At 40.1% G+C, this 12,680-nt stretch overlaps 1 protein-coding gene across 1 annotated transcript in view; it reads right to left on the reverse strand.

Moving 5' to 3' along the window:
- LOC126395591 (astrotactin-2-like) overlaps window positions 1-12,680 on the reverse strand; it is a 434,195-nt gene that overhangs the window by 165,319 nt on the left and 256,196 nt on the right. The window contains exon 11 of the mRNA XM_050053178.1: window positions 10,872-11,022. Coding sequence (XP_049909135.1) covers window positions 10,872-11,022 — 151 coding nt within the window. The remainder of the gene's footprint in view (window positions 1-10,871; window positions 11,023-12,680) is intronic.

Genomic DNA, 12,680 nt, shown 5'->3' on the forward strand with positions numbered 1-12,680 from the left:
AGGGCAGTCTTTTGTTAAATGCATACAGTCTCGTGGGACAAGAAAGGAAGGCTTCAAGGTGAAAGTCCAGTGCCAGTTTGACCCATCCACCTCCCATCCCACTCACCCCATGCAGACTTTCTTGCTTTAAACTACAGTAGTTCCCTGGTGTGTCTGATGCCGAGGGCCAGTGATCAAACGGTGGCACTTGACGAGTTAGGAGTGAGACCAGGTTGGAAAATTATGGGTGTCATGTTTTCATCCCTGCTATATGGAGCTGGAGCCGATAAATACCCGTGACTACTGCAGAGTCATTCGTCCTGGGAACGAACGTCGATTGTAACCTTTCTCACAAAAGACAAAAGCCAGATGTTAGTGGGTGTTAGAGGGGTTTTTCGTCCAGTGGGAAAGGGGCTTAACTGAACTGTATTCCATTGTAAACAGATCTTAACTCCCACTGTTGGCTGCTGCAGTGTTAAGCATATCTCTGCGGCACACTAAATGACACACTTGATCCGGCATTTAACCAACGGTGTCAGAGTGAAAGGATGAAATAATTATTACAATTTGCTTTAAACCACAAAGCGTCAAATTTCAATGGTAATGAAGTAAACTGTGCAGCGGAGCACGGGGGGAGTCATGATGCTCACTTGTCAGGAACACAGGGCTGTGGGGAGATACAGGGGATTGTGGGTAGAGGGCTTAGGGGATGAGGGTTTGTACAAAACTTTTGTTTGGGTGGAGTTGCCATTTTTCCTCCCTGCTGACTCTTTATGCAAGCCAGACGCAACCAAGCGGAAATCTGGCTCCACACTGACAACTCATCATTTAATTCCTGACTTTTGGAGTGTGCCACACATTTTAATAAACTCTTGCATACTGGGACACTATACAAGCGCCTTAAAATGAGATTGGAGACAACAGTATCTGTCTTCTCTAAACTGTTACAAACTGCTGGAGTTTGACGGGCCAAAATTAAACTTTTGGATGATGGTTGAAGTTAAAAAATACATCTCTGCCAAGCCGGCATCCAAACAACTTTACCAGAGATGTCCCAAAAGGGACATCAACTGATGAAAGATATGCCACTAATATCCTACCATCTGCTCAGCCTCTGAGTATGTCCATTAGGAAGACAGATACTGTAGCTGGATACAATAATGTGCCATAAAGACAAACATCCTACCATTTCCTAAAAGCACAGAAAGCACAGTACGCTGCCGTTGTCAAACTTAAACTTTAAAAATGGCAAGCTACCAGGGAAAGCCATGTTTACAGAGTTTTGAACTTCACCAAGCAGCCCCGGGAGAGTTCACAGAGTGCATCGGTAATACCCCATTCTCACACAAACACAGTGGATGACATGGTACATTGACCACAGGTTCAACGAGAATTTGACCACTCATTCCACACCACTGGGTAAATGCTAGATTGTTTCTGTTCACACAGCCCACATCTGTCCGATAAAGTTCCACACTCTTCTCTGCTGCTGCAACATCATTAAATACAACTTTAACTCCAGTTTCAAGCATTTCTTTTATCAAGAGTGATTCATGGAAGGAAGATTTACTGTGCTGTACTAACTATGCTGAGTTATTGTCAAGCTTTTTGCCTGCTGTGCAACAGAAGGTAGATTTGCAAAAATGAAAACTTTAAAAGGACAGTTCTTCCCTAAATCAAAAATACGTATTTTTCCTCTTACCTGTAGTGCTATTTATCAGTCTAGATTGTTTTGGTGTGAGTTGCAGAGTACTGGAGATATCGGCCATAGAGATGTCTGCTGTCTCTCTAATATTATGGAACTAGATTGCACTTGGCTTGTAGTGCTCAAAAATGAATAATACATTTATTGATTAATAAAAACATAACAACAAATTTGGAAACTCAACTGCAATGTTTCTTTCCAGAAATGATGTACTGGTTACTCAAGATAATCCACAGACTTTATTGTAAGCAATTTCATGTAGGCATTATTTTCTTTTCACCGAACTACACCTGCCAACCACATCGCTGCGCAGAAGGAAGTGTGCATCTACTCATGGGGTGTTTCTCAAAGTCAAGGAGGACCTTAAACAGCCAAATTTTAAGGATGCCAAAGGACTGTTAAAATGTCAAGGATCCTTCTGAATTTCACCAAGAACTGAGTCCTTCTTTCAGAGAAATTCCAAGGATGCATGTGTGGATCCTCCACAGGTATAAAATCCCCACAATGCTTTTCACACGATTTGCTGGAAGTGCAGGCGGGGCCTCTTCAATGAAACCTGCGCCAGCTGAGCTTGGTAGGATTTAGATTAATATTTAATTTCATTGGATCAATATCTCCAGGAGTTTTTATTATACAAGCTTGAAAATAAATAGACAAGAAACTTCTTAATTTACACTTTTCAATGTTTCCACTGCCAAATAATGAGATTTTTAAAATAACGTGATTTAGACAAAATATAAAAGTTTTTAAAGTATTAATGTACAGCAGAGATGGTCAGCTTCAACTGGTGTATTTTGCGGGGGAATCGCGATGACAATCACTCACTTGTTTTGAGGTGATCATATTTCATACGATTACATGGCAGTAGGGCTGTAGTCAACCAAAGAAAATCTTGGTCGACTAAAGTTGCACATAATCTTCAACTAATCGATTAGTCGTAGGGGAAAAAAATATTTTTACTTCTGCGGTGGTGTGTCTGTGTCACTGCAGTTACACATCCAAAACACTAGCTGGCGGTAGAGGACTGTGTTAAGTGCTGTAAAGTTTAGTTCAAATCAAACTTTATTTAAATAGTTGATTCAAAACACACTTTAAATATGGCTTAATAGAGACAATTTCAAACACAAGCACGCAAACTGGCTTCACTATAAATCTCAGAACTGACAGACAAACACTTGTCTTTATCTGGACACATTTCCCCCACCAATACAACATGTAGCACAGGTCTATGGCGTTTTACATTGTATAAATTAGCCTAGCAACTAGCAAGCTTTTCCTCTTCTCATATAAAACCAGGGACAACAGCAACATGTAACAAAGGTAACGGTACATAATTTGGCTCCATTACAGCTCACATCATTCACCGACAAAACAACTGTCTTATACTAAACACATTTTCCAAGCGAATACAACATGCTAACGTTATTAGCGCCAGCCTATGGAATTTTGCATTGTATAAATAAGCCTAGCGACGAGCGGAGATTTCCTCTGTTCATATGAAGCCAGGATAAAGCGGAGATTTCCTCTGTTCATATGAAGCCAGGATAAATCACACACACGACTTAAAATGCTATTTTTAGTGGAGGCTTTACTGTCTTCACAATTTATTGTTTCTTATCTGTGAAATTAAAGTAAATACAAGCTTTGTTTCCACTGAGGGAAATGATTTCAGCTTACAGAAACAGACGCTGAGCGTGAGGGTAGGCGAGTTCAACTTTATGTCAACAACGGGGGTGTTTTGAAAACACCCCCATTTTCACAGGTAACTTAGCCTGTCCCCTCACCACAGGAAATAATGGATTAATCCTGGAAAGCTGTTGATGTAGCACTTTTCTCCTTATGAAAGTAACACGGCGATTATTCGACTAATGAGAATTTGGTCGGAGGAGAGCATAGCGACCAAATAATGGACTAGTCGACCAGCAGACTACAGCCCTACATGGCAGTGTCATGTACAATCGGTGCAGTCAGCCGTTTCAGATCAGACCTGTTCATTTTACTGTAGTGGAGTGTGTGGTGACACCCACATAAAATGTGGATCACTTTGAGATGACAGTGATTCTGTGTGTGAGTCTGTGTATATACTGTAAATGATAATTCAGAACTTTTTTCGAGCTGTTGTCTTTACTTCATTACTCCACTTAAGTATGATCCAGAAATATATTCTCTCTAAAAGCCTAAAATGCCAAAATGATCACAGCACCCTGAAACCCCCTCAGTCTGCTGAGGGTTAATAACGTACACCTGGGGACACTCCTTAGCCTGTTCCAATGTGTGTCCAATGAATGCTACAGTAGGAAGGACTCTTGGAGCTCTCCTTGGCTGAGCTGTAACATGACCTAGCTCAGTGGTGCTGGGTGAACTAGCAGATGCATACTTCCTTCTGCGTTTGTGATACAGATAGCAGATACAGTTTGGTGGAAAATAGCTTCTACATTAAACTGCTCAGGCTCTGTGGATTATCTTGAGTAACCAGGCCGAGTGCCATCTAGATTGATAAATAGCACTACAGTGAAGAGAAAAATGTGTATTTTTGATTTATGAATGATTTATGAGTGAACTGTGCCTTTAAGGGGCCTCCTGCTGGGTGAGTTGAGATACACATCATGTTCCAATAATGTCTGTCAATTGAATCTGTCTGGAGAGTTGTCCGGTATATTCTTCTGCAGCAGAAAGGAATTGTATTTTGTAATATCTAAATGTATCTAGCCAACCATAAGGCTTACTTGAGCTGCCTCAATACCTGTACTTTCTGATCATGACAAAGCAGGTAATGATAATGTCAAGTCATAGAACTTTTGTTTTAATGTAGCAGGCCCACATGTTTTAAAATGTTCCTTACAATTTTAATTAGTAGCAAAAAATGATCACTTCAAAATAAAGGTGCTGCAACATTATAATCTAGCTTCGAGTTGTGTGTGTGTGTGTGTGTGTGTGTTTTAATGCCATAATCTCAGTTTAAATAAAAGATCAACTATATAACTAAACATATTTCATTCTCTCTTCCCTCTTTAAGCTCCTTATTTAGTCACAACCATTTGCGCTGAAACATTTCTACTTCACACAGTGTAAAAAAAAAAAAAAAGTGTGATCATGGAAGCAGCAGGCTGTATACTCATAGCAAAACAGTATACAGCTTTTACCCAGCACGTTGCTACTGTAATGTTAAATATGACCAACTGGCGTTCGATGAGCCGAGTGATGAAAAAGGAAGGCGCCGGGACAAAAACATTACCTGTCTGAAATCGCTAACCTGCATTTACAACAGCTGTTGTTATAAGCTGAGGTTAGCGAGCACAAGAATAAACCACCTGTCATCCTCTCCGGCTCAGCAGCAGCAGCAACAAAGGGAACACAGGCAAAAAAAAAACCTAGAATAAGCAATGTCTCCAAAACTTCAGCACTGCAGTGGCTCTGGCGAAAATTTAATTCATTGCGAATGCATTTCAACTGTCTTAAGAGCGGCAGACAGCCTTGAGGGACTGACTCTGATAATGGATTTTAAGCCCTCCGTGTGGCATGTCGCTGCTCTGTGTTAGCACCCACTCTGACAGGGGTGGTTAAAATAACACCAACCCAAAAGAGTCAGAAAAGAAATAATACCACTGTGTCTGCGATCCTCTGAGTTAATCTTTGAAGACTAGAAGGCTTTGTCAGTCTTTTTGTCTGCGTATTAATCAGCCACACACACACACACACACACACGGAGGCGTGAGACTGCTCTGAATCATCTTAGAGTAATATTTCATCCAACATTTATACTTTCTCAAAGTGTGAGTTAAAATCCTTCTGAGCTGACTATAATCTTAAGTGAGTGAGTATATATGTTTTCTCTCTACTTCTCATTTTCTTTTCTTTCTTTTTGACATGGTTCCACTGTGGGGGTAAAAGAAAAAAAACAGCAGTGTGGTGTCTGTGTGCGTGTGTACGCTCATACCTGTGTGGGAAAAGTGTTAATTAAATATGCTGCGATATGTCCAGGGGCTTATTAGCACATACTCATTCATATTTTATACACACTCTCTCCCATGTCTACTACTTCCTGCCTCTGGGTCTAATAAGGATTCATCTTATCGGCATAGGTTTAGTATGAGAAACTGTCTGTTCATTTTAGTCTCCAGCCCCTGTATGTGATGCAAATTAGGCTGCAACTGTGAAAATACATACAAAACATGCATTGGGACCACTGTTATGGATGTCACTGTTATTATTTTACTATTTCACACCACGCAGAAGCACGTAAATAAGCTAATGTGACTACATTTGTATTTACAGCGATACAACAAACCCCCATGGGGAATATTTTTAGTTTAATAAATGCCAACATACTATGGAGTGGGGGAAATAACACACATAACAATTTAATATGTTAGCACAAAATGCATGGTAGCACATACTGAATGTCTTTTATTCAAATTTTCCTACATTTGTACACTTATACATAAAATAAAATTCAACTTTTGTGCGTATTTCCTTACTGGGAGAATAAACTAAAACCTTGCCTTTAAGATATCACAAAACAGACAGAGCATGAGATGCATGAAATTCATCTGAAGCTGCATTTGATTGTGTCATGCACTATGCAAGACCGACACAGTGCACCATCGCTGTTCATGCATATTTTTAATAAATTATCCATATTGCTGGTGCTCGGGTGGCACGGCAGAAGAACACCAAACAAGTGCAAGAGACCTGGGGTTATTATAACGTGTTATCATATTATCAGTAACAAACTGACGAACACACCTTCAACAAGTCTGGGGCAAGAGGCAAGTGCCGGTATATGTCGACGAAAACATATCTTAGTCATGAAAAACAGCCACGAGCTACTAAATATGTCAAAGGTGGAAATTGTCTTGGTTCTCATGAATGATGGGGACTGTGAGTCAGGTTTATTAATATGGAGTAGTCGTCATGGTAACACAGTAGGAGGTAAATTGTGGGGGGATGAGTTGCAGAGGGCATGAAGAACTTGATCTGTATAGAAAATGCTGAACATGTTACAAGCGCTACAAAGGTATTTAGCGTATTCAATTAATTCTATCATTACTCAACAACGGGGGCCAGGAATGCTATTCATCGTTTGCGATCAAACCAAAAAGGATTTCATGAATATTACAAATAGAAGGTTTGGTAGCCAGAGTGGAAGCTTTTTTCTTATTTCACTTAAAAAGATAAGGGGGAAAAAGACAGAAAAACAAGAAAATTGCCTTATCTGTGTTTGTCTTTAGTCGACACAACAACGAAAAGACCAGTCAATTTATAGCCCTGTCCAAGCTCTTAATGACCCAGCAAACCATCCTCCAGCAATTGAGATGGCTCATCAATTTAATTACTTTACAACCCAAGCCCGCCCCGTGCTGTCAAAAGCCTGGCATCTGAAGCTTCCAGTCACCCTGCACTTGTAAATAGGCCAGAAGAAAAGCTCCTTTTGCACAGACGTTTACAGTCTTACATGTAAAATAAAACTAGGGTTTATGAATTAAACAGGGACGCATGAATACAGGTCTATCAAATATGAAATTGTTATACATTTTCTACACATAATAGTATCCAGAAAAGCATATTACAAACACTATCACTGCTTTTACTTTGCTGCTGCTGCCACAGGACCACTTTCTATTGATCCATATTATATTGTGAATGACTGCCCATTGTCGTCATCACAATGAACCCATGCACCGCATGTTGTTAATCTCTTTCAAAAGGCAATTTCTGTGTTTTCCCAGTATCCCAAATGGGTAAAAAGTCACTGTAAACTCACCTTAACCGCACTAAAGCAGAAAGTATCATACTGCCAACGTCTGTGTACAAAAAGAATACAGCAGCACGCACTACAACAGCTTGAGTCATAACTACTTCTAACCATAGGCCCCATAGTGTCCATACCTACACTAAAGTGCCTACAGTAACACCAAAGCATACTAATTATGGCTGTAAACAGCACATAAAATATTATAGATTGCTTGCAAATATCACAAAAGCCATATTAGGATATAGCAGATGGCATGCAAATTTAATGAGCAGCATTATCTTGGGAAAGAAACATTAAAAAGAAGTGATTATGTAAATGAATGAATTTTAGAATATATTCAATACTTCATCAGGGTGTTAGATGCAAAATCCTGCAAGAACTACTGCGCAGCAACAGCACTGGTCATTATATGAACAACTTAATTAATTTATGTTGGTGCGGTTATTTCAGTTTTATTTGTTTGAGGCACTTGGCTATTGTTCAGGGTCTCTGTATCCCAACTGCGTAGCCACAAATGTGCCTTGATGTCCCTGTGCCATCTAAATCTCAAGCACATCTAGCATTCTCACAAAAACATGTATGATTTAGCGGCAAATTAAAAGAAAAAAAAAAATCTTATTTCTTACACTATTGAAATCTATTGGAGAAAAAATAGACTATAATGGGCAGAGACCTCTCATGGATGTATAATAAGATCCCCCATCTCTGTTATGTTGCACCCTCTTCATCGCCATTGGGTGCGAGCCAGATTGGGCGTTGTGACTACTCATTTAAACTCGTTGCTAGGTTGACCGGTGCTAAGACATTGATGGTGCTGGTCATCCTCACAAATTAAGGTTCTCGACTTTTGTCCCAAAGTCTTTCTTCCAAACATGGACTGTTTACTTCGAGCACTCATTACTCTTCCGAGCTAAGCAGTCAAGCGCTTGTTTTCCACTGTTAACCAGGTCTAAAGAAGCAACAGGGCAACTATGTTCAAAGGCTGACCGAACACTTGATCGGTCTCTTCATTTGAAAAAGAGATGGCAGACAGTTTGGATTATGGAGAAATTATTTCATTGTTCAAAACCAAGCCCTACCGTCTTGCTTTGGTAGCTTACACTGCTCCTATAGTTCCCCATCACATGTATGTCCTACTAATGTGCCTTTGTATAGATTGTGCTTTTTGATGGTAGCAGTAATTCTTGAAACAGGAGCTGCTGGTGCAGCATATTGTTCTTGGCTGAGGGACTGTGAATGTATATTTATAAATGAAGCTAAACTAAGAAAATCTCACACTTTGCTATATTGATGGATACATGATGCTGCCTTAATTTATGCAAGTGGCTCACTGTCCGTTTGTTTTTGCCACATAGTGGCATTGTGCAAGTAGCTTATAGTCTTACAAATCAATTCAGCATTAAATATTGAAATAATGATGCAGCTCGCCTTATTCCTTGAAACTATCACATGTAATTAAGCAACAGTAAACACAACCGGTAGCCTGCTTTTTATACAACATATAGATGGCAGATACTCTGAATGATGTTTCAATGAGATCTCAAAATAAGAGTAAACTAGGATTATCATCTTGCAATTGTAAGCCTCCTTGAACCAGTCAAGTTGCACTTACGGTTTACAATCATGTCTGTGAAAACATTGATGCTTCACACATCTTCCCTGAGCCAGCAGTTTTAAGATCACCAAATCAGTTTCAGACCAAATGTCTCCCCTTCTGTTCTTGAGTTATTACAAGGCATACTGGCCAGAAAAGTGCTATTGCAAAACATTATGATGTCACAGTAAAGCTGACCTTTGACCTTTGGATAAGGTGTCATCACTTCATTTTATTCTATTAGATTTCTGTATGACATTTTGTCATAATTGGCATATGAATTCTTGAGTTATGGCCAAAAACATCTTTTGTAAGGTCTAAATGACCTTGACCTTTGACCTTCGACCCTCAAACTGTAATCAGTTCATTCTTCCAAGTGGCAAATTTGAGGAAATACCCTCAAGGAAATAGAAATATTGTATTCACATGAGGGAAACAGAAGCAAAGACTCAGTGACCTTGACGCCAGACCATCAAGTTCTTATTAGTTCTTCAGTCCAAGTGGACGTTTGTGCCAAAATTTAAGAAATTTCTACATGGTGTTCTTGAAGTATCTTGTTCACTCGACTGAGACACAAGAGGTCACAGTGACCTTTGACAACCATAATCTATTGAATTCATCCTTAGGTCCAAGTGGATGCTTGTGCCAAAGTTGAAAAAAAATCTCTTGAGGCGTTTTTGAGATATTGCAATTTCAAGAATGGGATGGATGCAAGGTCACAGTGACCTTGACCTCTGACCACCAAAGTCTACTCAGTTCAACCTTGACTCAAAGTGGATGTTTGTGCCAAAGTTAAAGAAATTCCCTCAAGGTATTCTTTTTTTTCCCCCCCAAGATTATTTTTGGATGTTTTTGGCGCGGGGTGGGGGGTGCTCTATCCACTAAGCCACTGACGCCCCCCCTTAAGGTATTCTTGAGATACCATGTTCACAAGAAGAAGACCGAAGAGGTCACGGTGACCTTGACTTGAGACCTATGACCACCAAAATCTAATCAGTTCATCTTTGAGTGCAAGTGGACATTTGTGCCAAATTTGAAGATATTTTCTCAAGATGTGTTCACCAGAATGGAACAGTTGGACAACCCAAAAACATAATGCCTCTGACCACGGCTTTCACTAGCATGGAGTCATCAAACTGTTATGGTTGATCTACAGATCACTTTGGTTCTTGCACACACTATAAAACACAGGCCCACCTTAATAAATACTGTGCCCTAAACCTATGGAAACTTTTAGGTGCACAGTTACAGCTACAAAACATGGAGGGTGATACGCTTCAGTGCTAGCATGCCCAGACAGTATATCTGTAGCTCCTGTGTGTCTAGCCAGACCAAAGGCTTGAATTCAGCATTACGAGTGTGGCTCTAGTCTGCTGCTACTGGAATAGGTTGTCAACACCCTCTGAGCTCTGCTAGCTAGTTAGCTACAGCTCAGCGCGAGTTCAGCTGACAGCAGACTGATGGATGAAAAGTGTAAGTACTAGGCCTTTTATCAGTAAGTCTATCACTGGCAAGCACATCTCTGACACACACACACACACACACACACACACACACACACACACACACACACACACACACACACAGCCTTTTGCTCCCAGTAGCTATGCATTTACTGCACACTTTATTACATACATTATTTCTCAAGACCAACTAATAATTAAATGGTAAACAAACATTTTTAATACACCCTGGCTTTAACACAGCTACATTTAATTAGCCTTGGATCTGCAGAAACCATATAGAATAGTGAACATTTACCACATGCACAGCAACGTGTTCATGTCAGCATGTCAATCTAGATACAAAGCCAGCACATGGCATCTGCTTACACTTACCATGCAGCCGGATGAGTCTAGCTGTCTGTCAGTCACACACTTGAAGTTCTTCTTGCAGCCACCATTATCTTTGGTGCAGTCACGGACGGGCCCGAAAGATGCCAGCAGATCCTCTACTGTCTCAAAGTAAGTGGACATCATGGCTTCTTCTCTGGAATGGAAGAAAGAAAAATAGTTAAAACAACACAAAGAACCTTTGCATATGGAGTGTAAATGAGGACACACCAGTACACAAAATGACAAGTGAAAAAGGACGCTTGAGCAGCTAAACATCCCTCACCACCTGGAAAGCAGTCTCTCATAAACTCGCTGTTTTTAGTGCAATTAAGAAGCTGCTCATGCTCGTACATAATGTGACATATTCTGCTGCGCTGGTAGCCTTTACCCTTCCACCTGCAATTAATGACTACATATAATGTTTGCAACTTGTGTTTTCATTCCGTAAGAAGCTATGAAAGTCAATGTAATGGCTGAAATACTAATAAAATGTAGAAAATGAACAGTAACAATAACAGAGCTGTTACTGAATACAGAAAAGTATTTTATTCTCCAAGTCAGGATTTCTCTGTGAGCTTTAGCTCCGTTTTGTGACTGGCAGTACAAAGGTGAACCTTGCTAAACCCAATCCAACAGTAGTTTAAAACTGGTGTACCCTAGGGTTTGAGTTGTGCTGTACCAGGCTTAAAGCGTTTTTTAAAACAGCTGTTTTTGTTGTTGTTGTTTTTTTTAAACTTTGACTGGAGTGATGCATGCAGGGGAATGTGCTGGTTCATGGTGGGTCATGTCTCGGACTAATCGGTGCATTGGCATTAATTGGACATGTTTGTCACGGTGTGTGATGGAGAGCCTGGGGAATCATCGCTCTGCATCGATAAACTCTCAGGACTCATCCAAGGCCGAGGGATCCAGGCCCGCCCTAACTGGCAGTGTTGACGGAGACAACAGAAAGCACAGACAAATACATGCATACATACTCAGAGATAAACAGAGGCAATAAGAGATAAATAGTAAATTACTTTATTTCTAGTTTATTTAACTCATCATGTTCTATTTACCCACTTAATGTTATTTTTGACTTATAGGATAGCATTATAATTATATTGTTCATTTGGGGAACTAGAGGGCTAGACTGCTAGATGAGCCTGCATTTATCAGATCTGCATAATGACAAAACTTTACTCAAATTACATTTATTGTTCATTAATAAAGAAATTAGCAATACATTTATAACAAAACTAAGAGTCTACAGGCATGCTGGTGGCTCTGTGAGGCTGTATTTAAGTAGAATGTTGTTTGAGCTAAATGCTAATGTCAGCATGCTAACGTGCTCACAATAACAATGCCAGCATGTTGACGTTTAACATGTTTATCATGCTCACCATTTTAGCGTGTTAGAATTACACACTAAACAAGCTGTGCATAGAGGTGAACAATTAGCATCACATACAAAGCACGGCCGAGGCTAATGGGAATATGCACCCATTTTGAATGTCATCGCTGAATTGAATAGGTGTTATCAGCGGTTATCAGCATTGAAGATATACTGGTAGGTTAGAGGGCTTCTGCTACAACGACTAGTATATTCAGAATGCTGTTATCATATTATTAAAGGGCCAGTGTGTAAAATGGGTTGAAAACAGTGACATCAGTGGTCAAATTCTAGATTGCAGGGCTCACTCGCTCACCCCTCCCGTCGGGTAAATGACGGTGGCCTCGTAGGGACAAAAAGCCTTGCGCAGACACGAGTTTTTCAGGAGTAGGTCTATCTAGTGACGAGGTAAATGTTTATTTAGAAATCTAAACCATGTT

Source organism: Epinephelus moara, chromosome 9 (assembly GCF_006386435.1).
Source record: "Epinephelus moara isolate mb chromosome 9, YSFRI_EMoa_1.0, whole genome shotgun sequence".
NCBI classification, from domain to species: Eukaryota; Metazoa; Chordata; class Actinopteri; order Perciformes; family Serranidae; genus Epinephelus; species Epinephelus moara.